The 27,937-nt window shown below is 44.6% G+C and overlaps 1 protein-coding gene across 1 annotated transcript in view; it reads left to right on the top strand.

Annotated features, from left to right (window-relative positions):
- Window positions 1-27,937, top strand: part of LOC147729344 (embryonic protein UVS.2-like) — a 136,302-nt gene that overhangs the window by 46,717 nt on the left and 61,648 nt on the right. The window contains exons 6-12 of the mRNA XM_086959834.1: window positions 6,373-6,548; window positions 8,999-9,080; window positions 12,119-12,246; window positions 15,288-15,403; window positions 17,240-17,465; window positions 18,543-18,661; window positions 25,281-25,503. Coding sequence (XP_086815960.1) covers window positions 6,373-6,548; window positions 8,999-9,080; window positions 12,119-12,246; window positions 15,288-15,403; window positions 17,240-17,465; window positions 18,543-18,661; window positions 25,281-25,503 — 1,070 coding nt within the window. The remainder of the gene's footprint in view (window positions 1-6,372; window positions 6,549-8,998; window positions 9,081-12,118; window positions 12,247-15,287; window positions 15,404-17,239; window positions 17,466-18,542; window positions 18,662-25,280; window positions 25,504-27,937) is intronic.

The following is a 27,937-nucleotide window of genomic DNA, read 5'->3' as shown; positions in this document are numbered from 1 at the left end:
CTGCGGGAAGAGGCTGCAGGTGTGTCCTGTCCCTGCCTCGCAGTCCCGCAGTGGTGGAAACAGGAAGAGCGGCAAGCCCGTGTAGCGGGAGCCGCGCCTGCCGAAATATATTCTCAGTAGGAGATGGTCCTCCATGGCATAAGAGCACTCATCAAAGGGCTATCCATGGTCTGTGGAGTTTTAGTGATAGATCCTCTACTGGGATATGACCTTAAATGACATGAAACTCTCTGAGGAAGATTCCCTTCTATGAGCAGAGGACTCTCAGTGACAGACTTTGCATGGGCAGAGGACTCTCAGTGAAAGACTGTCTATGGGCAGAGGGCTCTCAGGGACAGACATTCTATGGGCAGAGGACTCTCAGTGACAGACTTTCCATGGGCAGTGGGCTCTAAAGGAAGAATTTTCAGGTGTTGTGAGCTCAGTGGTGAAACATCCATGTAGTTTCATCTCTCTGTGAGAAATAATATCGCATAGTCTTTGACCTCTCAGTGACAGTCTACCATAAGGGTCTGCACACACTGTGTGATAGATCTGCAGTTCCATACAATCCCACCTACTGTTCTAGGCTATCAATGCTGAAAATCACTTAACTAAAATAGCTTAGAGGTTCTGATAGCTGGATCCCGTATTCTTTGTTTATTATTTATGACCGTCTGGATTCCATCCATCACGGTCGCTCCCACAGCTCTCCTCTCGATCCACAGAAGCCCTGTGCTAGCTGCCTGCCTTGCCTGCCAGAATTCCAGCTGACTGTCGTCCTGCTACAGCGCATACATCGTGTCTCTGCGCCTGGTATCGTTTTTGCCCGCATTTCATTTCCGAAATTATTTCACCAAGTTTGAGCGCTTGTTAGCGTTAGAGCGCGCATTGCTACATTAGATATTCAATCTATTGTCTAAAGCGGCGATTGTGTTTGTAGGCGAAGCGTCTCCTTAGTTACTTAGTAACTAGATTATTTAAGTGAAGCTTCGGCTGTGCCCCACTTTCGATTTCACTCTAGGCGGCCATTTCGACTTGTTGGTTGTTTTCACCCGTGTCTCCTCCCAGACCCCGCCTCCCTGCTGACCCTCCCACGCTCCGCCCCCTCCTCTCACCATTTATGGCCAATGTCCCCACGCGCAGCGTCCACGCGCTACGGCCACGCCGAAGGTGCGCCAAAGGTAAGCCCGTCTACGCCCGTCCGCGCCTGGACCGCGCCCAGCGCCAGAGCCCCTGGTCCTCGTAATGTCCATCCCTCCCGCATTACCTACGATGCCGCCTCCCTCCTAGCCCTTAACCCCGGTCGCGCCCCCAACTGCGTCCAAGCCGCCCCTGGACGCACCCATGGCCCATTCTCCTGCTTCTCCTGCAAATTTAGCGGCACCGACATCATCTCCGCTACGACCACAACACAGATCCCCGACCCCAACCACCTAGAATGCATCCTTCTCAACACCCGCTCGGTCCACAGGCACGCCATTGACCTTTGGAACCTACTAGACACCATCTCTCCTGACGTCGCCTTCCTAACGGAAACATGGATGAACGCCTCCTCAGCCCCTGACATCGCCATCGCTATCCCGGATGACTATAAGATCACACGCAAGGACCGCACCGACCATACAGGAGGTGGAATCGCTATCGTCCATAAGAAATCAATCCGCATCTCAACCAGCTCTGACGCCAACCCCGCTAACTCCGAACACCTTCACTTCCAGATCCACACCGACCCCAAGACCACGCTCAGAGGCACCCTCCTCTACAGACCACCAGGACCACGCGCAAAATTCAGTGAAGACATCACGGACTTCATCACCCCACACGCGCTCCCCTCCAAAGACTACATCCTTCTGGGAGACCTCAACTTCCACCTTGAAAAGATCAACGACCGCAACACCGCCACCCTCTTGGACAACCTCGCCAACCTCGGACTTAAACAACTGGTCACTTCCCCCACCCAAATCGCAGGCCACACTCTCGACCCCATCTTCACCTCCAGCAACCACGTCTCATTCAGCCACACTACGGATCTCCTCTGGACTGACCACAGCTGCGTTCACTTCACCTACAACAAACCAAAACCCACCACCCACCTCCAACCAACTCTACAAAGAAACTGGAACAAAATCACCACAGAGCAGATCTCCACATCGCTCCTTCAAACCTCCCCAGCCCTCTCTTCTAACGCCAACGAAGCCGCCTCCAACCTCACCCTTTGGTTATCCAACACTGCCGACACCTTAGCACCACTGAAAAAACGTCAACGCAAACTTGGCATCAAGAAGGCCTCATGGTTCAACGATGACCTCAAGAAGTCCAAGAAACTGTGCCGCTCCCTTGAAAAGGCCTGGAAAAAAGACCCATCCACCAGCAACAAGGACGCCTTCAAAAGCGCCATCCGTACTCACCACCAACTGATCCGAAAAGCCAAGAAAACAGCATTCAAGGATCGACTTGACAACAACGCCCACAACAGCAAGGAACTTTTCAACATCGTCAAGGAATTTTCCAACCCCTCGGCCAACTCCAACGACATCACCCCCTCTCAAACCCTCTGCGATTCCCTAGCCTCTTTTTTCCACAACAAAATTGCTGACATCCACAACAGCTTTGACAACCAACCCGGAAGCCAACCCACCCCACCATCAGCTGACCATCTTCCCCCCGTCAACACCCTTAACGCCTGGAACCCAATCTCCACTGAGGACACCATCCGCCTGATGAATTCCATCCACTCTGGATCCCCCACAGACCCATGCCCTCACCACATCTTCAACAAAGCAGACTCCGTCATAGCTCCGCACCTCCGAGACGTCATCAACTGCTCCTTCAATTCCACTGCCTTCCCAGAAGACTGGAAACACGCTGAACTCACCGCCCTTCTGAAAAAACCAACAGCAGACCCCACCGAACTCAAAAACTACCGCCCCATCTCGCTTCTTCCATTCCCGGCCAAAGTCATCGAGAAAGCTGTCAACAACCAGCTCGCCGCTTTCCTCGAAGCCAACAAATCACTCGACCCCTCTCAATCTGGCTTCCGAGCCAAACACAGCACCGAGACCGCCCTAATCGCAGCAACAGACGACATTCGAACTCTACTGGACAATGGAGACACAGTCGCCCTCATCCTCCTCGACCTCTCTGCAGCCTTCGACACAGTCTGCCACAGCACCCTTTTACAACGCCTCAAAAACATCGGAATCCAAGGAAAGGCACTGGAATGGATCAAATCGTTCCTCACCGGAAGAACCCAGAGAGTCCATCTCCCACCATTCAAGTCCGAGGCCTCTGAAATCATCTGCGGCGTACCACAAGGATCCTCACTCAGTCCCACCCTCTTCAACGTATACATGAGCCCCCTCGCGGCCATCGCCCGCCAACACAACCTCAACATCATCTCTTACGCGGATGACACTCAACTGATCCTATCTCTCACCAAGGACCCCAGCACCGCCAAAACTAACCTACACGAAGGAATGAAAGAAGTCGCCGAATGGATGAAACAAAGCCGTCTGAAACTGAACTCAGACAAAACAGAAGTCCTCATCTTAGGTAAATCCCCCTCTGCATGGGACGACTCCTGGTGGCCGGAAGCCCTCGGAAATGCACCCATCCCGACATACCACGCACGGAACCTTGGCGTCATCCTGGACTCTTCACTCTCAATGAACAGACAAGTCAGCGCCGTATCCTCTTCCTGCTTTAACATTCTTCGCATGCTCAGAAAAACATTTCGCTGGATCCCCTCCGAAACAAGGAAAACAGTCACCCACGCTCTAGTCACGAGCCGACTGGACTACGGAAACACCCTCTACGCAGGCACCACCGCTAAACTCCAGAAGAAACTACAACGAATCCAAAACGCCTCAGCCCGGCTCATATTAGACATCCCACGCAACGAACACATCTCTGGTCACCTTAAAGACCTCCACTGGCTACCAGTCAATAAGAGGATTACTTTCCGACTGCTTACCCACGCACACAAATCACTCTACGACATCGGACCAGATTGCCTCAACTCTCGACTGTCCTTCTACACCCCCTCCCGCCAACTTCGCTCTTCCAGCCAAGCCTTCGCCACTGTACCTCGCATCAACAAGTCCACCATGGGAGGCAGATCCTTCTCATACCTGGCTGCCAAAACATGGAACTCCCTCCCCGCTTACCTTCGCCTCACCCAGAATCACCTAGCTTTCAGAAAGCAGCTTAAAACGTGGATATTTGACAAATAATCCTCCTCCCCTTCCTAAGCGCCTTGAAACCCTCTGGGTATGTAGTGCGCTATATAAATGTTTTGACTTGACTTGACTTGACTTCCCTAGTGTTGTGATGGCTGGATCATGTATGATTTGTTCATTTCCTAGAGGGTTTCATGGCTGGATCCTGTATGCTTTGTTAATTTCCTAGAGGTGCTGATGGCTTCATCCTGTATGTTTTGTTTATGCCCTAGTGTTGTGATGGCCGGATCCTATATGCTTTGTTAATTTCCTAGAGGTTTTGATGGCTGGATCCTGTATGTTTTGTTAATTCCTCAGTGTTGTGATAGCAGGGCTCGGAATATCTACTCACCCACTCTCTATGGAGAGACAGATTTATTAAGAATGAGCCATTTTTAAGGACTACTCACCCTTCTGGCGAGCTGGTAATGAGTATTCTGCTTGCTTACAAAGTGAATGAGCAATTACGATGCCTTTACTCCTTGTTATCTTGTCACATTTGCTCCGCTAACAGAGGTAGAAGTCAAATGTCAGTCCTACATTTACTTTTCTATCTGTGACTGAAGTTAGAGGATTCTGTAAAGTGAACTGTGTGACAGTCGCGCTGCGCAAAGCTTTTGAAATAAAAGGCTGTAATATTGTAGGCTTTCTTTCTAACAAACACTGAAATAGCTCATAAGTGGACTGTTCAAACATTTCAAATGTATGTCACTAGTTATGAAGACTCATTTTTGTAATTCTGTGGGAAAAAAAGATTTCTATATGTCAATACAAATCAGAATAATTTACTCGGTGATGTGCAAGTTTTAAATATTTTTGCAGAAACACAAATTCCAAACATTGTTTATGCACTATACAGTTTTATTAAAACACTACATGTTAATGGAAAGGTTTTGTTTAAATAACAGTGCACCACCTCAACATGCTTTAGTAATATATTTATGAAAAGTGTTTTTAAACATGAACTGGTAAATATTCCTGCTCCTGCCCTGATGACAATGCTATTAGTGAACTAAAGGTAAGTCAGGGATCATTTGTACCCCATATGTGGGCTCAATACTTATTATACATGAAGCTCACGTTTAGTCTTTTTGTACGACTGAAATAATGAACTTGCATATTTGAAAGTGCTGTATTATGTGATAATTAAGAAAAAAAGTAGTTCCTTGAGACAAAATATTTGCCTAAGATCACACAATTTGAGACCAGTTCACCTGTAAAGTACATTAAAGGTATGTCGAATAGATTATTAAAGTTACTAGACTAGCTCGTCTAGTAACATTTTTATGATTTTTCTGAGCCCCGGATGGCTGGATCCACTATCGTTTATTTTTTTCTTAGTGTTGTGATGTCTTGATCCTGCATGCTTTGGTCATTCCCTAGTGTTCTGATGGCTGGATCCTGTATGCTTTATTTATTTCCTCGTCTTCTGATAGCTGGTTCCTATATGCTTTGTTTATTCCCTTTTGTTGTGATGAATGGACCCTGCATGCTTTGTGCATTCCCTAGGGTTGTGATGCCTGGATACTGTATGCTAAGTTTATACCCTAGAGGTTCTGATGGCTGGATCCTGTATGCTTTGTTTATTCCCTACTATTGTGATGGCTGGATCCTGTATGCTTTGTTTATTCCCTTGAGGTTCTGATGGCTGAATCCTGCATGCTTTTTATAGTCACTAGTGTTGTGATAGCTGGATCATGTATCCTTTGTTCTTTCCCAAGTGCTGTGATGGCTGGATTATGTATGCTTTGTTCATTCCCCATCGTGTGATGGCCAGAAATGAATTAGATTGGTGCAGGATGACGCATCTTTTCTTTGCATGCAATGAGTATAAACACAACCTAGAATGCGCAATGTCACTGTCCTAGACCCCCTATTCCCTTGCAGATAGCAACAGCCAGTGGGGAGATGCACAGGCCGATGCCTTGTATGGGGTAATATTGTAATGCTGTTTCTCTAAAGGTATATTAAGAGGTTTGGACTTGACAAGATGACAAGATGGAAAAAGTACAGAATACCTTTTCTAAACCTGTGGAATGTTCAGATGATTTTGGAACAGAATGTTGCTCTGCCACTGGGTTGTGTGGTGAAATGTCGCCCCACACACTTGATGTTTCTCTGAAGGTGCCATTGTAGTGATTTATGGATCTCCCTCGCCCAATTTCCCCCCTAGGTGCTGGTCGTACGTCGGGAAGGTAAGGGGCGTTCAGACGGTATCTCTCGCCGACGGATGTGTGTGGAAAGGAATCGTCCAGCATGAGCTGAACCACGCCCTGGGCTTCTACCACGAGCAGAGCCGCAGCGACCGCGACAACTATGTGACCATCATGACGGAGAACATCTCACCGGGTCAGTGAAACTCCCTGGCTCCACTTACTACAGAGAAGCAAAACTGAGTACAACTCAGATTCCTGATGGGTTCACCTTGGCATTGATTTAGACACCTGATTGGTTCAGCTTAGTTTGATCAAAGATACCCACCAACTCATCCTTTCTACCAATCTGACCCTTGATTACAGTGATCAATATTTGTAACTGTCCCAGGCTGGCGTCCTTTTCACAAACGTCACCACTGCTGAGGGCATTAACTGGAGCAATGCTTCATTTGAAACAGTTGGTTCATTGCCCACCTAAAATTTCCTAGAAAAGGAAAAATTGTGACCCATGTTTAAAATGATTTTCACCTGAAATCGATAATGGGGATCATTGAATACTAATTGCAGTGCCTCGCTTTAGAGACACGGGGTCTTTGAAGGTTAAGTTGCGGTGCTGCATTGAGTGAATACAATGCTAAGATGTGGGTCTGTTCTGCTCTCTGCCAGTGCTGGTGGCATACTTTAGGCAGGCATTCACCAACACAGAGACCTTTGCGCCCTGGTGCGAGAATGTCTGCGTTGTCAGAATCATGGTTTTTGCGCTAGAAATGGTCCATTTCAATATAAAGGCTATGCTTGCCACTGTATATGTGTGCTGTGCAATGAAGTACACATGCAAAGTGGGAACACCGAGAAATGAAATGTTTTCACCTCGTTGTGCTTGCCTTGAGGAGGAGCAAAGTTTTGCCCCAAATTCCTGTTTACAGTTTAGGGATTTATGTCAAAAGCCATGGGTTGTTGCATAGTAACGCCCGTGCATCACTTATGAAATGCTCCTTTGACTCAAAGTAATGCAATGAAGAGCAAAGAGCAACATTTCATTACTTTGCGTCGGATTGTAAATTCTACCTGAATGCTTTGTATCGAGTTCGTATTAGAAATGTAACACAAACACAAAGAATGTGTTGTTAATTGGGCAAAGGGCCAGATGAGATGTGCAGCGCCTTGAACCCCACTCTTTCTCACTCCACTATCGCACATGCAAATACTGGTGTTTCTTTCTACAGTTTTTCATACTCCGATTACTGGAGAAGTGTGGCTCAATGGTTAGAGCGGCAGACAATGATGCAGAGGTCTGGCCCGAGACCAGGGTTCAATTCCTGCCTCGGCAGCTCTCGAACTCAATTTCCCTGGACCTGATAATTCTCGCCTCGGTGCCTAGTCTAATCATGGAGTCCCACTCTGTGACTCTGGGCAATAGCTTGCTTAATCTCCACAACAGCCCCAGCAGCTCTGTGGATACCTAGCTTCACCTTGGGGGTGCTCAGGAGTGGACATTTCACAGGAAATCCAGGATGGGTTCCACAGCGGTATGAATACAGCGCTATGAGGCCTCTGGGTAGAAGTGCGCTATATAAATACTCTACATTTACATGGCATCTCTAAAATCCTCCCCTGTATTCCCCAAACTCTGCATGAAAAACTCCCCTCTCCATTTCATTTGAATGCCTATCTCCTTATGTTTCAAATTCTGCATGTCTACTCCCTCTGAGCACAGCCTACTTTGTCACAGGCATGTTTGCCTTAATCTTTATAATTATATTATTGGTAATTTCCTCCTTTTATTCCGAATTTTCAAATCAATCAGCACTGCTTTAAAAATCATTCCTGCAAAGTAATAATACCTTCAGCTCATCTTTCATGTATTAATCCCACAAATCATCAGGTCACATACCCCCTCCAGTTCACAAATGAGCACCACTAACTCCTATAGTTTTCTCTTCCGCAAAGAAACTGGAGTAAATGCATGGAAGGGTTTTCTTGAGAGCACAAGACTAATCCCAGTAACCAACAACCACTGGATTAACCACTAAACCTTGGGTGCCCAGGAGCAGTGTGCTCCCTGCCATAAAGGGCTTCAGTGCGATGTCAAGGATAGTAGGCGCTATAAAAATGCAACTACAATACAGTACAATACAATCTTAGGTAAAGGGTTAACCCTGGAGATTATCAAGGGGGTTGGATCACTTTTGAGGCAAAACATTTTCGTAAGGAAAAAACATGATGATTTTCACACAAAAAAGACAACAGTGAGTTATCTTTAAAATTGGCCGAAACTACAGTGCAACACTCCAGGAGGTATGTAGGCACTGGTGTTTATTTTGTGTGACCCTCACTTGGGAGCAAGATGGTGGTCTTCATCAAATAGGACTTACTTTTACAATTTTACAACTTCACAACAAACGCTGGTGCGATTAAGTGATTTACCTCAAATGCCATTCTTTTCTATCTGGTGCTGAGGCCAAAAAATGAACTCACCCCCACATCTTCCTAGTTTGAAGCTGAGCCATTGGACTACTTCTAACTCCTGCGATGAAACAGGAACACTGCCCCCTAGTGGGCTGGGATCTTCACTCTATTGAAATGTGCCCTATCAGGCTCAGTCCTCACTAACTCATCTTTACTCTTTGCTCATCTTAACAGGAAACAGCGGCAACTTTAACAAAGAGAACACCAACAACCTTGGCCTGGAGTACGACTACTCCTCCGTGATGCATTATGGGAGGTAAGTCTCCTATGAGCAGCTAAGAAGAGATCTTGTATTTAAAACTCTCACTAAAGGCTTTTACATATAGACAATGAATATGATTTGGATTCTGGTGCACAGGGTCCTTCTCCGCAAACATGACGGATGACCCTCTCCACCAAACCCTAGGACCACCGGCTTCATTTAAAGATGGGCGGAACCTAAGTATCCCGTCGACAGAGCCCCTGTTTGTTTTGTTGATGAAATACTTCCTGTGACAGCCAGATGAAGTAGCGGCTATCTGAGGAGTGGCATTACAATGCCTGCCCTATTTAGGGTGGATGGTGTAATTTTTTCTTGTCCATCCCTGTCAGACAAAACCTAACATTGAGGGACAGGAAGAAAACAATAATGACCCCCACAGCCTGGGTGAAAACCTTTAGTAATTGGAAGAAACTGCAGTGACGATGGTTCCTTTTATTTAGCGACTGGAGAGCCGTCGGGATGGTACAGCAAATGTCTGAGATTGCGAGAAAAGGGAAGCAGAGGGTGGTGTTTATTTCACCTTTAATGGAGGGAGGGGGTGTACAGGGAGCAGAGCATGGTGCATATTGGAACATTATTTACATTTTATGGGGAGGGAGGGTCTACAGGGTGGTCACTGCATGGGGGGGGGGGGCAAATATTCCCTCTGTATTAATTCCATACATTCCAGACTTGGGACCACTATTTGGGGCAGCCCCGAGCAACGTAAACTGTCTTTTCTCTAAACATACACCAATCTAGGTCTTTCTTCCATGCTGCTATTTTGGGTGGGTGTGTGGCTCCCGATAGCTGTGCTATATTTCTCTTTGCTAACATTAATCCTAGGGTAACTCACAGCCTGCTCTTACTATTTGAATCCATTGGCTCCCATATGTTTAGGAGGCATCTCTTTGCTTTGGGACGAATGGTGAGGGCTAATGTTTTGGTAATTATGTTGTCTATTTTGCTCCAGAATGGCTGTCTGTGGTCACATTCCCATAATATTTGTATGAATACAACACATTTTTTAAATCGCAACTACCATTACATCACATGGTTTTACAATACATGCCATGACAACGCATTTTTAAAAACTACGATTACAACGCATTCCATTGCAACCCATAACATTACAACGCATACCATTACAAAGCATAATACTTGTTGGGCAACAGTAGGGTAATTGTTGGATATAGTATGGGTAAAAATTACTATTCCCACTCCAGTGAGTGCAACAGTAGGGAAAGTGTTGGATGGTGTAGGGGTTAAAATTATTATTCCCATCTCCCAAAACCCAGCCCACCCTAAAACTAAAAAATCTCTATTACTTACCTTATAATGCGTTGTAATGGCATGCGTTGTAATGGCATGCGTTGTAAAGGCAGTTGCGTTGTAACAGCTGTGTTCTAAAAACAGCATGATGTAATGCCTGCGTTGTAATGGATGTTTCTCCCTCAGTGCTAACACAACCTCTATTGAAAGCCGAAATGTTGTGAGACTCAACAGTGCTTTTTAGGATCTGATTTTCTGAGTGAGGGTGAAGGCGCTGCGGTGGGCGTCCTCTATGGCTTAGAGGGTCATTCAATAGAAAATAGAGACGTTTTAGACTGAACAGTATGTATAGGAGCAACAGGAGGGAACCCATAGACCACGTTCGGATGGGTGTATAATGTAAACAAGAACAATTCCCAACAGGTATCATAAGAAGGCAATTTTAACAATGTTTGCAATTCGCATTACAAAAATAAGCAACAAGGAGTCACTAGGGTTTTTTTTTAAAAAAGGCGGTATTATTCACCAATTGAAACAAGAGGAGGTCTTTCACATGGCAATACAGTTAAACAGCACTGTACAGAACAAATCATGTGACAACCCAGTGGCACTTAGTGAGTAGTGATATATACAGTTGGTGACTGTGAAGGTGCAAGTGCTAAGGTGAACAGCGTGATTGGCGCATCATGACAAATTATAAATCAATATTGGCTCCAAAAGATCAAGTTGTAGTCACTTAGAACATGATTGCATAAATTTTAACAGGAGCACAAAACGTAATATGCTTCATATAGTTATGCTGTAAAGTCGACGGCGTTTCGATCCCCGTAGGTTGGGATCGTCATCAGGACAGGGTTGTCGATGAAGACAGTGAAAGTCACCCAAGCGAAGGCGCGTGGGTGGCTGGGATCCAGGCGGTCGCTCAGGACCTCCACGTAGCTCCAGCATTAATTGCGAGCACCACTTGATCCTAAGAGCCCTAATCGCCCTCCGCCGCCCTGACTCATACAGGCGCTGCCCGGCCCCCCTCGCTGACCAGATTCAACTAACGATCAGCTATCGACTCCTGAGCGACCGCCTGGATCCCAGCCACCCACGCGCCTTCGCTTGGGTGACTTTCACTGTCTTCATCGACAACCCTGTCCTGATGACGATCCCAACCTACGGGGGATCGAAACGCCGTCGACTTTACAGCATAACTATATGACGCATATTACGTTTTGTGCTCCTGTTAAAATTTATGCAATCATGTTCTAAGTGACTACAACTTGATCTTTTAGAGCCAATATTGATTTATAATTTGTCATGATGCGCCGATCACGCTGTTCACCTTAGCACTTGCACCTTCACAGTCACCAACTGTATATATCACTACTCACCAAGTGCCACTGGGTTGTCACATGATTTGTTCTGTACAGTGCTGTTTAACTGTATTGCCATGTGAAAGACCTCCTCTTGTTTCAATTGGTGAATAATACCGCCTTTTTTCAAAAAAACCCTAGTGACTCCTTGTTGCTTATTTTTGTAATGCGGATTGCATACATTGTTAAAATTGCATTCTTATGATACCTGTTGGAAATTCTTCTTAGACTGAGCAGGGCAGGTTCTGCAGAGGGCTACTTCAGGAAAAACTTTGAGACTAAATTTAGAAATTCAACGTTTTAAGCAAACACCAAATATTTGACCCACAGCTAGGCTTTCTGTAGATTTCTATGGGTGAATAAAGAACTATAATGGCACAAACATGATAGGCTTTACCTGTAAGGTCTTCTTTTCCACAGGTATGCGTTCAGTAACAATTTTGGACAGCCGACCATCATCCCCAAGCCAAATCCTGACACGCCCATTGGACAGAGAGATGGGCTTAGCAACCTGGATGTTTCCAAAATCAACACATTGTACCAGTGCGGTAAGGAGTGCATATATGCAGTAATATTCTAAAATTCCACAGAGGTCCTGGCATATGTTCCTTCTAGCTGGGTACTTCATGTTTCTTATTTATTACAGCTCAATGTCCACTAAAATAATCCATCATGGGACATTTTTATTTTTTTAATTTCTTTATAGAGCTCATACTATGAAATAAATTATTGTGTTTGAGCGCCAGACTCACTATATACATAGTACAAAATACTATGTAAATGTAAGTGCTGCAAAAAAGGGCACATGTGGACGTTTTAAGGCTTTCCTAAAGGTAAGCAAAGTATGTCAATTCCTAATATCCAGTGGCACTACATTCAACATCTTTGGGCCAACTAGCAAGAATCTGCAATCTCCCTTCCACTGAATATCAGTACTTGCAAAGTGAAGAAGATATAAGCCACGTGATCCTAGGATGGAGGAGGGGAGATATCTAGTTGCTTTACCCCACAATCGGGTGCTGTTTCCTTGATGCACTTAAAAAACAGGAATGCTGTGTTGACGATAATTACCTTTTGGATAGGGATTTTGGATGGGTACCAATGAAATCCAGCCTGCTGATAAGATAATGACCTTCTGGATAACTCTTGGATGGGTACCAATGAATATGCCTGCTGATAAATGACAATGTATCCCTAGTGTTAAAGCAGGTCATGTCACCATGTCTTGACCTTGTTGCATCTTAGCAATTAGATATTCGGACGCCCACTCATGACGGAATTGGCTAAATCCAGGATTGAATCAGTCAGTGAACCAGACATGATTATGTGATATTCGTTTTGGATGTAGGACAATGCATGTTGCAATTATCTTAAGCTGAATAAACCAGAAGCAGTACAGAACTGGTGTAAGCTTTAAAGTTCAATTCTGTTTCCCAGATGACTCCCAGCTTTTAGGATTTCTTAGTGAAGGTGCATGGGATCTCAAATAAGTCAGGGGGCTAAACGAGGTTATTCAGGAGTCTCAGTTTTTGACCACTAAGCTTTGGCCCACGTTTATTCATTCACCTGGCCACATTATTTATGCCTTCTTTAAGGACAACAACCTGCACTTCAGGATTAGTATGTCATCAGCAAATAAACAAAATCTCAGGTCTCTGGCACTAATGATAGAAAATAGTACCTTGAAAGACAAGGGAGACGGATAAAGAGAAAGAAGGGCAGATTTCGACTGCGGAGTATACTAATTGGACGGGCAGTTATGCCGTGGTCCTAGTGGGCGGAGCTTTCCCGCTACCATGGCGGTCTGAGTGATTTTCCGACCGCCATCCTAATAGACCCCTTTGTGTCTGTACTGTCAAAAAATGATCAAAATCATTCTAGAGCTGCATCCAACACAGTGGTCACCATTCTTGAGCTGGTCAGTAGTAGGTGACAGTCCACTGTGTAGAATGTGGCTGATATTAGCCAAGATAAAGATGTTTCACCATCTTCAGCTAAGTCTGGCAACTAGAACTGTCACTTGCCCGGCTGAAACCTATTTCCTGCTACTGATATCCCTTTACATTCTTCCTGCTGATAGGATGAATTTGCAGCATATATCCCCGGCTGAATTCTAGGCTTTCTTTCCTCCTGGTGCAATCACAGCATTAATCCTCAGATAGGATCCCAGGACTTATTCGCAGAGGGATCCCAATATGTATCAAATGACTTGATGCCAGCATAAATCTACTAAAGGGATCCCAGCATGCATCCCCTGATTGGTTTCTAGCATTTCTTACCCATCTGGATTCCAGCGTGTATCCCTTCATTGGATTCTAGCACTTCGTATCTGATTGGATTCCAGTATGTATCCCCTGATTGGATCCCAGCACGTATCCCAAGATTTGGTTTCGAGCATGTTTTACCCATTTGGATTCCAGCATGTATCCCTTGATTGGATTCTAGCATTTTGTATCCGAACGGATTCCAGTATGTATCCCCTGATTGGACCCGGCATTTATTACTTGATTGACTTCTAGCATTTCTTACCCGATTGTATTCCAGCATGTATTCCTGATTGGATCCCATTATATATTCTTTGGTGGATTCTAGCATTTAACTCCTGATGTGATCCCAACATTTATCCCCTGATAGGAACCCAGAAAGTATCACCTTGATGGGATCCCAGAAAATATTGCCCACTGGGATCCAGATTTCTTTTGCCTGCTTTTGATTCCAAATGTATCCCCTGATAAGAATCAGGCATTTGTCTCATTTGGATCTCAAGGCAAACATAAGGAGATGATGGACGGAGCACTGAAACTTTTCAGACACTCACCCCTAGTCACAGATCTGGGTTGAATCCATTATTGTTCTTCTGCTCACTTTACCACCCCAGTTCAGACCCAGTCCCAGGACGCTTGTTTCTAGTCCAAGGAAGACCTCGTGTGGCAGTGCAGGCTGGACTTTTCCCATGAGGAACAGCATCAAGACTGATTTACATATGGCTGGTTCTGAACTAAGGTGGTGAAGAGAGCCAAAGAACAATGATGGATTCAACCCAGATCTGTGACTGGGGGTGAGTATCTGTAATGTTTCAGTGCCCCGTACATCATCTCCTTATGTTTGCTTTGTTCACTCTAAGTTTTCAAGGTATTCCCGGATGTGGATCCCTTGCTCGCTTTGCTACTGGATTCAAACTTGCCCGGCAAGGGGGGTTACCTTGAAACCGGTACCAGGATGATTGTTTCCAGTCCAGTGAATATCTGGCTTGGTGGTTCAGGCTGGACTGTTCCAATGAGGAAGAGGAACAAGACTGATTTGAATATGACTGACTTGGGTGTAGTTTTTGGTGCATTCCTGCGTTCTTCTGTGCTAACATATCATTGCTAAGACTTGCCCTAAGTGCTGATTGACTACAGAGATCATTATATAGGTTGAGGGGCTTCTTCTTAGTGGAGGTCTAAAATGTCTGCTTAAATACTGGTGAGGCTAATTGAGAAATTCTCAGTAGAAGCTGGTGGAGAGTGGGCATTCTAGCAGTCATGTCATTGTAAAGTTTCAAGAAATCATATTTTAGAGAATTTTCATTTTCATTTTTGTTTTTCAGGTTTGTGCAGCACTCTTCTTTCTAACCTGACTGGCACCGTGAAGTCATCCAATTACCCCTCCTCGTACCCAAACAATGCCAACTGTGTCTACCTGATCCGAATCCCTTATGATAAGGTAATAAAGCCAGTCACGAGTTCCTCCTGCCAGAGTCCAAGCTGCCTGAGGGTGGGCGTGGATTAGTTCACTGAGTTAGGACCTGCCTGATTGACTAGTGGCAGAGGTTGCTGCTGAGGGAGGTCACTCTAATTAGAGTGGTCCATCAGCGAGGAGGAGAAAGATCTGTCCCTGGAGTGTTTTCTCGAATGAGGTAAGCACCATCGCCACAGAGCTTCTGAAAAGAACCGATTAGCAGGTGTTACTTAAACCTACAGTAGTCCTACCACCACACGGAAGACAGAATATGGTTTAAAGAGTGGGTTTGCAAGGGGGAAGTGAGCTAGACCGTCAGCAAGTTCAAATTTGGCTTCGAAGAAATTCCACATGGGGGCAGTAAACAAAGGTGGGAGAATGCCAGTGGATTTCACCAAAGGAAATGGACATGTAAGGGTTAATCTATCATTTATCTTGACAATCTATATATATATGGCTTCAAAGTAAGGTGATGCAGACAGTAGTTCATCTATACTTAGCTATACATACTCTGGATGTTGCTACAGTTGATATTCTGTTTATAATGTATTTGTATGTGATATTTCTCTGCTCGATATTCTAATGTTCAACCCTTGCACAAAGCATGAGTTTCCGTTCCCCAGTATGGAAATGCTTAGTGAGATTTCATCTGAAGTGCTGCAGTTTCTTTAAGTCATGGTCTGCTGTTTGGCATCGCACACAAATTTAAAGGTACTAACACAGGCGTTTGGTAATCGAGAGGCAGTGCCCCAGAGAAGTGCAAGGTCTTCACTATGAGCCCAGTTAGGAGCCAACTGTACCATATGTCTTGGAGCTTACACCAGCCTATATCTCTCGGGTACTCCTTTAAGTATGTGGTAATGACGGAGAGCCACAGCTTAGCACAAGCAATCAAGAATCCAGTATGTAACTTCTTCCCAAGAGGTACCTGAGCTTCAGCAGAGGTGTGGTTCCAAGTAGAGGCACCAAAAGAGAACACATGGGGCCTAATTTATGAATCGTGACGCATCGCTGTGAGAAAACAACGATGCGTCACTTTACATTTCGCCCTCCTTGCGACAACAATAATAATGCTTCATATATACAGTACAACGCATCATGTCGCAAGGAGTTACAGATATGTCAGTATTTCTGAAGTATCTATAGGTGCAAAAATTACGCATTGCTGGAGTGTGTCACAAAAGTGACGCAACTCCAGCGATGGGTCATTACACATGGGCAAGTCCCATGTGAAATGTGCCTGCGTCAGTCTTACGCCTTCCATGAGGCAGGCGTAAGATAATGTGGCATTTGCATCCTAGAAGTGGCGCAGTGAAATCTTTTAGATTTCACTGCGTCACTTCTACAACCCTTTTTTTGCATCTGATCACCCCCCCTAAATAAGTATACCTGGCGCAGTTATAATGTGGTGCAGAGGTTACCAAGTGACTCATCTACTTTGTAAATATGGTACAACAAGGCACATTTTTTACCCAGCTGGTGCGTCACAAAAAGTGACGCACCTGTGGCGCAAAAAGTGACGCAAGGGCTCATAAATGAGCCCCAGGAAGTGCAGGAACAGCATAAGGGTGCCATGACTCTATAAACACACAGTTGAAGTAGAGGGATGGTGGTGAAGGAGGCTACAGACAGAAGCAGTCACTACATTAAAGAGTAGAGGGATAGGGATACAGGTCTGACAGTCAAAGCAAAATCACTGATTCAGTTGAGTCGGTGGAAAACTTTAAAAAACTGAAAATCAGTTCTTCATAAACAAATGAAAGATAGAAGTTCTAGGGAGTCTGCCAGTTGTGTGTCTAATTTACTGCTCTTTCTTCTCAGATACTTCTGCAGTTTGATGCCTTTGATCTCCAATCATCTCCAAACTGCATGTCTGACTACCTCACAATTTACGATGGCAACAATAAGACAGCCCCAGTTTTACTCAGCAAAGCGTGTGGGACGGGACAGCTCCAGCCATTCACCTCTTCTGGAAATGAGATGTTGCTGGAGTTTGTAACAGACGGCTCCATCACCGCCAGTGGGTTCAAGGCCTCCTACAGCAATGGTATGGTTTGTGTCAGGCTTCTCTCAGACAGGGAGGAGGAATGCATAGGCCACATTCAGCAATGGGAAGGTCCTTAGTGTCAGGATGCTCTCAGTTAAGAGAGTGGGTTGGAAAGGCCTTCTACAACAATGGCATGGTCCTTGATGTAGGGTGCTATCACAGAGGGGAGGGGGGACACAAAGGCCACCGACAGCAGTGGTACTGTCCTTGGTGTCTGGGTGCTCTCAGCGAGGGGAGGTAGCTTGCAAAGGCTTCCAACATAAATGGTATAATCCCTGGTGCCGGAGAACTCTCAGAAAGGGGAGGAAGGACGCAGGCCTTTTGCAGCAATGGTAAGGTACTGGGTGTACGGCTTCTCCCAGTTAACGGAGTGGTTTGTAAAGGCAATGGTACGGTCCTTAGTGTCGGGACACACTCAGCAACGGGAGGGAGAAGGACGCATAGACCTCCTACAGCACTGATGGAGGAAGGACGCAAATGGCTCTTGTTGGCGCACGGTGAGCTGTACTCTCTGGATATCTGGGTGTGTTTGTATGAGGTTCACTGCAGGAAGTGCTTGTTTCTGGAAATAGTGGTTTTACCATGAAATGGAAGGAGCTGTTGTGGGTCCAGTGCACTGACATAATCCCCTTGAGTCTGAGAAAGGAGCAAGGGGTGGTACAAGAATTTGCAATGTTTCTTTTCTGATTTCCTGCCTGTGGAATATTGCCCAGTCATGATCTGGGTTGGCAAAGATCACACTAAGAACAAAATATATGGCAAGACATACGATTAGATAGTGGGTGTCCTCTAGTTGGCAGAACTGTTCCCTTGACATGAGCTCTGTTATTTAACATCATGTCAGGAAGTTTATACTTCCGGCCAGGACCCTGTGTCATGACAGCAACTGGTTCCCCAGTGTGCACCAATATCTTCAATTTCATGATATGCATCAATTTGTGTGGAGATGCGTGAGCTGAGATACAAACAGCGTGCAGGGGGCCTCAGGCAGAACCCTACTCTTGGCTCCTGTTTGGCAGACAGTTGTTGGTTAAGTGCTGTATTTGAGCTGGTCTTTTTTTCTGTTGACAGTAAAAGTAAAATGTGGTGGCACGTTCACCAGCTCTGCTGGCACCGTCTCATCTCCCGACTATCCCAAAAATTACCCTGTCAACATGGACTGCGGCTACTACCTCACCGCTCCAGCTGGATACAAGGTAAGTGAAGGAGCTACCCAACGTCACTCTAGTATTGAAATACTTGTAGGATCTTGAATCATGAAGAACCTTCTGCTGGCATATTTACAATGGAAGTGGCGGAGTGCGGCGTTAAGCCAAGAAGGCTAACGGTGCGCTCAGTCACTTTAGAAACACAGAGCGGCACAGTATTTATATCAATACGGTGAAGCCCTGCATTTCTCCCTTGGCTGTTGCTAAAGTTAGCTGTCTAGTGCCAACACAGACACTCTTGCACCATAGTCAGAGGGTGCCTGCGTTGTGGGAAATCAATATTTATGTGCAGGTAGAGTTACCTTCCTGGACATAAATAATCATAAATGGTGATTTGTAACTTATATGTGTGCTGATTATGCAGCACACATAGAAGTTGTAACTCGTAATTTTTATAATTATTTTTTTGTGCAGGAAGTGACATCTTCCTTCATATAAAAAATCATACATGGCTTTTTGCTGATTATATGTGTGCTTATACAAAGAATTACCAGCTGCACATTTCTTTCATGTCTCATATTTGAGAACTACAAACCAATATCAATTCAAGTTTGTAAGCTATACTTTGTTTATACCTGTTTTATTTAATTATTTTTAAATGTTTCTGTATTATTTCATCAAAGAAAAAAACACACTATACATACATATTTACAATTTGTACAAGACAACATATATACTCTAGAACATTCAACAATATATAGAAATAGAATTCATCACATAGAAACAATTTCATCAACAGACATCAATTATTGGGGGATGCCCCATCTTGACCCCAAGTGCATTAACTGTCCATTACAACTTAATGCAAGGAAAAAAGTAATAAATACTCTAAGCAACAAATCATTCCAAAAAGACCACACATGAATTAATTAGTCTAAAGGACTTCCAAGTCAATTGCTTCTCAATGTGCCGACGCGTTTCGTACCCTCTCACGTCAATTTTCAGGTTCTCATCAGGGCAAGCGATCGCTGTTGGAGGGGATATGGGGAGCGGGGAACACTTGAACTCCTTGTATGAAGTTGTGAGCGGTTGCGACAATATTGGTCCACCATCCTAGATCTCGTAGATGTGCACTTAGACACCCAGCTCCCTAGGTTCCCTGCCTATTTAATCCTTGGCTTGCCAAATGCACTGATGTATCCCCTGAAATCCATGAGAGGGAAGTTGATTGCCATCGCACTGGGAACCGCTGTGCAGAACATTGTGGCCCGCTGGAGAGACCCACAGCCCCCCATACAACTTGGCTGGCTACATAGACTCTGGACAATCCTGGGGATGGAGAAGCTGTCCCTGACAGCGGCAGGGCGAGGTGAGGAGTTTGCAGACCTCTGGCAGCCATTTTTGACTTTGCTCACCGGGGAATTCAGGGAGCTGAGCTGCCCCTGATACCTACGATTGCTGCATCTCGCAGACACTCCACTCACTGAGCCCAAGGCCAAGGCTCGCAGGCGTAGAGTCCAGATATGAAACTGTTCGAGGACCGGCACTCTAGGGCTGCATGGCTGGATGGGGTTTTGCTTGGTTTACTTAGCAGACAAGAAGTGGGATGGGGGGTAGGGAGTAGGGGAAGGGGGGGGTTGTTTGGGGTTTGGTTTTGTTGCACAGATAATTACAGCATCCAACACGCTCCAAGACCTTTCGACGCGGCCGGCCCAACTGGGTTATAGGCGGCTTGCTGTGTTTAATGCATCTTGAATGGCACTTGTGCCCGCTATGGTCTTACTTTGCATTGTAAATGTGTGACCGGTGACTTCACAAGCATGGGTCAGTATTTTTGCTATGAATAAAAAGATTTAATACTAAATTGAAAACAATGCAGAATCGTTTAGGGAAAATATTCCTCTTTTTAAACCGATTCTGTCATATTTGCGCTTGCTCTGACCACGGTACATACCTGGCGGTGGATTCGTGTTAGTCAACGCGCAATAGTCGGCGTCTTTTTCATGGGACTGTTATGAGTGCCATTATCTGTATAAATGATGTTATTTTAAGATAAAACGGGTCTACACTCTATGTTTTTTAAATACAGGGAGACAGGTATGGCAGCAGATTACCTGTTTTCACAGCTTCTTTGGGCTCTCTGACTCTATCTCTGGGCGTGGCGGCCATCTTTTAGTGTCTATTTATGCATACAGATTTTCTGTCGAGTGTGTCAGACATCTCTGAACGTGGTTCTGTATGTTGAATTTCTGCTGTGGGGGGGTTTCAAATTGACACAGTCTGTATTTACAGTCGTGAAATTTCCGACAGAGCATTGAGACCACTCATTGCGCTGTCGAACTTTAAGATTAAATACGCTCCTTTTTTAAAAGTGCTTTTTCGACATCGGCAGAACTTTGTTGCTGGCTTATTGTAAACAATACTGTCCACTTGAAATCATTATACCCATGTTGTTTCTCCACGAAATGGTCAACCATTGGGGCAGATGTTACTTCATTCTTAATGCGAGATCGATGTTGGGTAATGCATGTATTGACTTGCTGATTTGTTTTGCCGATGTATAACTTCAGGCAAGGACACACGATTGCGTACACGACATTGCGTGTTCTACAATTCGTGAAACCCATGTGTTTCCATTTGACATTTCTGTGTTGAAACTCTTTTCCCTTGATTGTAATTACACAGGAGATACAATATCCGCACTTATGGTGCCCTTCAATTGGTTTCATGCCCCATTGTGACAATAAGTAACTTTTTGTTTGGGGCAGGGCTATGTCTGCTCTCACCACTTCTTGGCCAATACTTCTGTTCTTTTTATATGCAAATAGGGGACGAGGGAAAGGACATTCTAAATTCTCCAGCAGGTGCCAATTTTTTAATACCATTTGTCTCAATTTATGAGTGTCAGGACCAAAGGTGGTCACCCACACCATACGGTCTAATGGTTTCTTGTCCTTTGTTTCTAGCAAACATTCGCGCTGTGTATAGCACGATCTCTTGTAGGAATGTTTAAGCAATTTTTTGGAGTACCCTCTCTCCTGCAATTCGTCACAAAATCTATGTGCATGATGTTCAAAATCTGCCATTTCAGTGCAGTACCTCCGTATTCGGAGCAGTTGGCCGTATGGCAAGTTTGCCTTTAGGCTCCTTGGGTGTGCGCTCAGATTGTGTAAGATTGTGTTTCTATCTGTTTTTTTCTTGAAAAGGGAAGATTTCAACACTAATTCATTGCAAGTTACTTTGACATCTAAAAATTTCATTTTGGCACAGCTAGACTCGATCGAAAATTTGATGTCTTGGTGTCTTGTATTAAGCCACGTGTGAAACTCCATTAGTTCAGTGTGTCTCCCCTTCCACAGGAGCCACACGTCATCAATATAACGGTACCATTGTTTTATGTGGGTCACATATGGATTGTTGTTATCGATGAATCTTTTTTCATACTCTGCCATGAACAGCACGGCCATCTCTCTCCCATCGCGATGCCCTTTATTTGCATAAAGAACTGTTAATTAAATCTGAAGTAGTACTTTTTTAATGCCACCTCCGTTAATTTCAGAATGAATGTTGTGGGGACCCTGTGTGGCCTTTTCCTTGCCTCTAGGTAAAGCTCCATTTCCTCAATTGCTTCGTCCTGAGGTATCTGGTATATAAGGACGTAACTAAGGGTGGGTGTAGTTCGCGAAGTAGCGCTACGCGAAGCTACGCGAAGTGCACTTCGCACTACGCGAACTTCACGTAGCACTACGCGAGCTGCGTAGTAGCATGTTCGCACTGTGCAAGATGTGTTTTCAATGATTGCACAGTGCGGACAAGCATCCGGCACTGTGCAATCATTGAAAACGGCATCTTGCACAGTGCGAGCTGTAGTTTTCTGCTGCTCGAGTAGATTATTACTCGAGCTGCAGCTTTCTCAACGCGAACTGGTAGTTTCTCATTGAGAGCGGTCACGAACATGCGCAACCACTCACAATGAGAAACCTGACCTCCCCGCGTTGAGAATCTCACCGGTATGTAATTTTGCTTGCTCGCGGTTGCGAACATGAGGTTCAGGACCGCGAACAAGCAAAAAATGAGCGCTGCACTACGCTACGCTGCACTACGCGTGATCGCACTGTGCTACGTGCAGCTCGCGTAGTGCGAAGTTGCGCAAACTTCGCAAACTCCGCGAGCGTAGAGTAGTGCTTCGCCCAGGCCTAGACGTAACGTCCATTGTTACCATTATTTGACATTCACGATCAAACTCGGTTCCCTCAACTTTAATTAAAAAGTCTGTCGTATCTCTCAGGAACGATTTCACTTTACTAATATGTGGTTTTAAAAAGAAGTCCACGTATTTAGCAATTGGCTCCAAGCAAGAGTCGCACCCAGAGACGATAGGCCGTCCTGGGGGATCTCTTGAGTTTTTGTTGATTTTGGGGAGGAAATATATTATGGGAGTCCTTGGGAATTTTTTCACCAAGAACTCACTTTCTTTGAGGCCCACAAACCCTTCTTTTCTCCCCTGACTGATGATTTCTAAAATTGTCCCTTGTATTTCCTTAACTGGATCTTCTTTTAGTTTCCTATACCAGACTTGATTTTCAACTTGGGAAAGTGCTTCAATCATATATTTGTCCCTCGGCCAGAGCACTACCGCACCGCCTTTGTCGGCCTGTTTAACCACAATTGTGGAATCTTCTTTAAGATTTTTAAGCGCCGCTCTTTGTCCACTACTAATGTTTTGTTGTACATATTTTTAACTCTTTTCCAATTTGTTTAATGATGACAACATTGTTTGTTCAAAGGCGTGTACCTGTTTGGGAATGCCCTGGTTAGGAACAAAGTTAGACCTATTGCGTAGACCCGTTGTTTCATTGTCTATACTTGGTGGTTGATTTGAAAAAAAGACCTTAAGTCTTATTTTTTGACAAAATTCAATTATTTCCAATTTGATTTTTGTAAAGTTGGTATAGTGACTAGGGACAAACTTGAGTCCAAGGTTTATTACAGACTCTTCATCTTTTGTTAGTTTTTTGGGACTTAGGTTTACTACAGTAGTTGGGCTTTTCGCGATTTGTAAAAGTTCTTTCTTGTCCGCATCTCCCATGGTGTTTTGTACCTTGCTTTTTGTTGTTTGCCCTTCTCTAAAAAAGAAACCTGTTTTTGATTAGTATTCCCTCGAGTGTCCGAACCGGATGAATCCGATGGTGAGGTCTCAGAAAAAGTTTTAAATCTGTATCGGGATCTACCCTGATAGTTTGTCAAGGCCCCCCTAGAGTCAGGCTGCGTGTAGTATTCGTCTTTCACGAATGCGTATGCTTTATCAAGTGTAAATGCTTTGGAATCTCTTTCGTATTGGGCTGCTTTGTTATTAATGGTGATATCTTTAAAAGATAGAAATTCTTTTTCAATTTTCTCCAAGAGAAAAAATAAATAAATAAAAGATTATATGTGAGCAGCACAATGCAGCACACAAAGAAGCAGTAAAAACAAGAAGAAATAGAGCATTTCTCCTCGTTTCGCCTGTTTAAGACCAGCAACAATGGAATGCCCACTGCAATACCTATTGCCCACCCCTTTCATGCTAAGTATATCTTGAAAGAGTGCCTTTTTCATTAAGGCGGCGTTAAGTGGCTTAATGCCATCTTGTGAATAAGGCAAAGCCCCTATAGCCACAGGAAGGTCAGAAAAAGTGGCGTTACTGTGGCGATAGGAGCTTGTAAATATGCCTCCTAGACTGTCAGAGTGGGTGTTACGGAATCATGATATTCCATAACAGAGACATTAGGATAAAGTGAGAAAAATTGGCCTAGCCTGCCATTCCACTCAGATGATCAGATATCACTTCTGGGAGATGAAGGTGTCTATGCGGTAAACTGTATATAGAAAAACTCAAAAGTCCCCTACTGACGGTACAGTGATGGTAAATAAGGGTCAACACATAGGTCTCCTTACTTATGTAACACAGCCCCCACTCGCAGGACATTGATGGTAAATAATAATGGTAATACTTCTCTTTCCTTATCTCACACTGCCCCCTTCAGGTAGGACAGTGACGGTAAGTAAGGCCTATGCATACTTCTCCTTCAATATCTCACACTGCCACCTACTGGGAGGACCGTAATGGTAAATAAGGGCTAACACATATGTCTTCTTCCTTATCTCACACTGCTCCCGCTGGCAGGACAGTGATGGTAAATAAGACCCAATACATATTTCCCTCTACTTATATCTCACTGTCTCCTGCTGGCAGGACAGTGATGGCAAATAAGGACCAATGCATACTTCTTCCTTATATCTCACTGTCCCGACTGGTAGGACAGTGATGGTAAATAAGAGACGATGCATACTTCTTCCTTAGGTCAAACTGCCCCCTGCTGGGGGCATACTTCTCCTTCCTTATGCCACAACGCCTCATGCTGACAGGAGAGTGATGGTAAATAAATGCCAACACATACTTCTCCTTCCTTATGCCACAGCGTCTCCTCCTGGCAGGAAAGTGTTGGTACAGAAGGTCTAGAGCATACCTCTCCTTCCTTACCTCACACTGCCCCCTACTGGCAGGACAGTGATGGTCAGGACTGGCTGTCACATTGTTTTATTCCCTATATCACACTGCCTTCCTGTTGGCGTGACTGAGGTACTCTTTGAGGACTAACACGTACTTCTTATTTACGCCCTGTAGGTCTCATTGACATTTACATCTTTTGCCGTTGAACCTGATCCACAATGCTCCTATGACTCCTTGTCTATTTTCGATGGTTCCAAGACCACCTCCCCGCTTATTGGCAAATTCTGCGGTTCCAGTATAGTCCCACCAGCGACCTCCACCGGGAGCTCCCTTCTGCTCCTGTTCCACAGTGATGAGTCAGTGAACATGAAGGGATTCCAGGCAACCTACACCTTCGGTAAGTTTATCTGCGATAAAGTGACCTACTGGCCATTATAACTGACACTCATTAGGGAGGTGTTTATTCTTGTTTGCATGTCTGGATGCTGAGCCTGCTTAGAGATACCAAATTCTCTGTTAAAAATAAAGGTTGTACCAAGTCCACGAAAAGATACTGTAGCCCACCCGTTAGCCACAGGGATCAAGATGGTGCCTCTCTTGGATAAAGAGTTAGTGGAAGATATCTATAGATACTCAACATGTAATGGATGTATCGGTATGAACTTAGTGCATTAGAAGGCAGAAAAACTTAAACTTCACTCAATACTCAAACAAAGTTTAAACACCTGGTACCTTACATTGTATCAGTCATACCTGGGCTATCACATGTGATGTCAATTAGGGAACAGTTGTGCAATTTAGATCAGAGAGAAAGACTCAATAAATAGGAGAGCAGTGGTATATGAACTATAATATGCATGTATTAATTGACCTTAAATATTCATATTTCAAACTCAGAATATGGGGGGTTGATGAGGTCTGGTGTGGTAGCAGCAGAAAAGGATTAGCATACACCTATACGTTTAGATTACAAAAAATTAAATTCTTGACTTCTTGAGAGCTCTGAAGTAGTTATCAACTCTCTCCTGAAGTCAGTGCATGTGATTCAAATACTCTTTCAGATACAGCTGTGGCTATTGTTGGGCACTTTCACATCTCCAGATGATGCCCATAACAAAGGGCACAATTGCAATTAATAAATAGCTTTATCACCCACCATCTAACTTTGGTACTAGTGACATGTGTGGAAGGGCACTAGTGCCTATTAATAAATGGCCTCATCTCCCACCATCTACCCTTGGTAGTAGTGAAATGTGTGGAAGGGCAGAAGTGTCCATAATTAAATAGGCTCATCTCCCACCATCTAACTTTTGTAGTATTGGTGTGTCAAAGAGCACTGGTGCCAATTGATAAATAGCCTCATATCCCACTATATATTCTTGGTAGTTGTAACAACTAATGTGTCAAAGGACACTAGTGGCAATTATTAAATAACCCCGTCTATCACTATCTAACTGTGGTAGTAGTGATATTTGTCATTGCCCTTTCAGTAGAAGACTAAGGTGGTCATTTAGCAGGTGGTGGAGTGGCAGTCCTCCTGCTAATTGGCATTTTAGGGCCTGCCACGTCTCATGTAGATGCCCAGTAAAGATGGGCACTAGTGCCAGTTAATAAATAGCCTCCTCTCCCATCTTTGTAATATGGAAGACAAAGGGGATCAGCATTTTACAGAGGGAAGTCCTGTTGTAAATTAGTGGAATACTGCTCTGGGAAACTCGTAGTCCAACCTCTAATTTGGAGGTGAACAACTGCTGATTGGCTGCAGGTGCAGCCTCCACTGGGAGAAAGCCATCTTAAACAGGTATCTGCATTTGATGCAGCATTAAACACCCTCTTTGTGGAAAGGGGGGGAGGGGCTCCCAAATCTAATCTGTCCTGTCTGTGTCTACCATGGGGCACATGGCGAAACTCCCCTCCCTAAGCGCCTTGAGACCCTCTGGGTATGTAGTGCGCTATATAAATTCCTTGACTTGACTTGACTTGACTTGTCTCGGAAAAACAACTGTGGTCTCAATGGGCTAGGGGAAAACACCCTGCATGTCATAGACATTGGTTTTGTTTGTTTTGTATTGGAAATACATCTTTGCTTTAGGGTTTGTTTGTGAATGCACACATCATTCTCCTGCAACTGTTACATTCAACTAGAATAAGTGCCTGCCATGGTATGAGTGGAGACAGTGCTTCTGAAGCCACAGCAGCCTCCATGGACTGACCACTGCTGTCTAAATGCCCCCAAAATGCTGCTGATCAACCTTATCATGGGCTGGACTCACTATTCACAAAAACAGCAAAACAAATTCATATGTTAGAGTGATCAAATAGTAATCAAGTAATCACCTCAGTAAATTTGCCTTATACATATTCGTTGGGTATAATGAAAATCAGAGAGTTTTATGCTGCTCAGTTGGTGGACAAGTCTACTCATACTTCTACAACTTCTTTGTGTTTTCCAATATTCCCCTCCAGTGAGTGCCTAACCCAGGAGAAGCCGACATGCCACAGCTGCACAGAGGGTCCTGACTCCAGATGAACATCTGTTCTACGTGAAGAATGGGTGGATGGTTTAAGTGCTGCATTTGTTTTTCTCTGAGCCTCAGTTTTTGTCATCCTACTTCTCTCTCTTGATGAACTTGTGTCAGTTGTTCCGTTGCATGTTGTTGTCACAAGTAGTAAGAAGCACATAGCCAACAGTGGTTGCCAATTGTGAATCAAGTGTTTTCAACCTGCCTAACATCTGGCTCCTAGCTCGCCAGTGATGCATCTGATGATGAATTACACTGAGTGTGAAATATTGTGCTGATGTGAAGTGAAATAAAAATATAAAATAAAAT

This window comes from Lissotriton vulgaris, chromosome 2_2 (genome assembly GCF_964263255.1).
Source record: "Lissotriton vulgaris chromosome 2_2, aLisVul1.2, whole genome shotgun sequence".
Lineage (NCBI taxonomy): Eukaryota > Metazoa > Chordata > Amphibia > Caudata > Salamandridae > Lissotriton > Lissotriton vulgaris.
This window is presented reverse-complemented; position numbering and strand designations above follow the sequence as displayed.